General features: G+C 52.8%; 1 protein-coding gene across 1 annotated transcript in view; it reads left to right on the forward strand.

Annotated features, from left to right (window-relative positions):
• Positions 1-675: 675 nt before the first annotated feature.
• The window catches only part of LOC124241658 (dynein regulatory complex protein 8), a 122,332-nt gene continuing 121,955 nt past the window's right edge, over positions 676-1,052 (forward strand). The window contains exon 1 of the mRNA XM_046665589.1: positions 676-857. Within this exon, the coding sequence (XP_046521545.1) occupies positions 827-857 (31 nt within the window). The 5' untranslated portion in view covers positions 676-826. The remainder of the gene's footprint in view (positions 858-1,052) is intronic.

Raw genomic sequence — 1,052 nt, forward strand, 5'->3', positions numbered from 1 at the left:
TCCAAAGAAGTGGGGTGTACAGAGTAGGTATATACCATCAAAGAGTATGTATCACAGGTGATTGAAATGTCCCTTTTACAATAGTCATGAGATCGCCCTGTCGGCACAGCGATTGGCAGACACAGCAGGTAGCTCATCTGTTATCTCCAGCTGGGTGGTCACAGGGTGCACACAGCAATCAATTCCTAGCCTAGGGAGAGACGCAGATCCTTAACGAAATGCCAAGGTGGGGGAAGTTGCACCTTTGTCTTAAGGGCATTTGTTCTTATCTTTGGGACATAGATGCTTACAGCGTATATACAACCATGCTCAACACCCAGTCAGGCCATTTGGAAAAAACAAGGTCAGGCCAAATTAGTTTTACACCAAATGGCTTCCTCATATACTATTTTATATTTATATTTATATTTATATATATCTCCTATTGCCTGCCATTTTTATTTGTCAAAGCATATTATTTAAAAACTTTTAAAACAAAACTTTTAAAAACAAAATATTCTAGTATAGTGAATTTTTTTTAATGATTAAAAGTTAACATCGTGTTACAGCTCCAAAGCTTCAGAACAGCGGGATTTAAAGCTCTTCCAGGATAACTCAAACTACAGTTCACGTCGCACGTCCCAGCTAAGAACAATCTGCGGTGCGTAACCATGAGCACAACGCGGGCGCGTCCTGCCGGCCGGACCCTCCGCTCCGCATCAGAGGCCGCTCCGCCGCCCGCACGCGTCTCCGCGGGCGCCGGTTCTCCCGGTTCGCGGACTGCAGGGGGCGGGGCGCCGCGACCTCGCCGAACCGCACGGTTGCCAGGCGACGGGCTCCGCGCAAGATGGCGGACGACAGAGAAAGGGAAGGCACAGGTGAGATGCCCGCAGAGGAGGGGCCGCCCTGGGCCTGCAACCTCGCCACCCGCTCCCCGTGCCCTCCTCGTCCCCGCTCCCCGTCCCCTCCTCATCCCCCTCCCCCCTCCTCCCCGTCCCCTCCTCATCCCCCTGCCTCCTCCTCCCCGTCCCCTCCTCATCCCCCTCCCCCCTCCTCCCCGTCCCTCCTTATCC

Source organism: Equus quagga, chromosome 7 (assembly GCF_021613505.1).
Source record: "Equus quagga isolate Etosha38 chromosome 7, UCLA_HA_Equagga_1.0, whole genome shotgun sequence".
Classification (NCBI taxonomy): domain Eukaryota; kingdom Metazoa; phylum Chordata; class Mammalia; order Perissodactyla; family Equidae; genus Equus; species Equus quagga.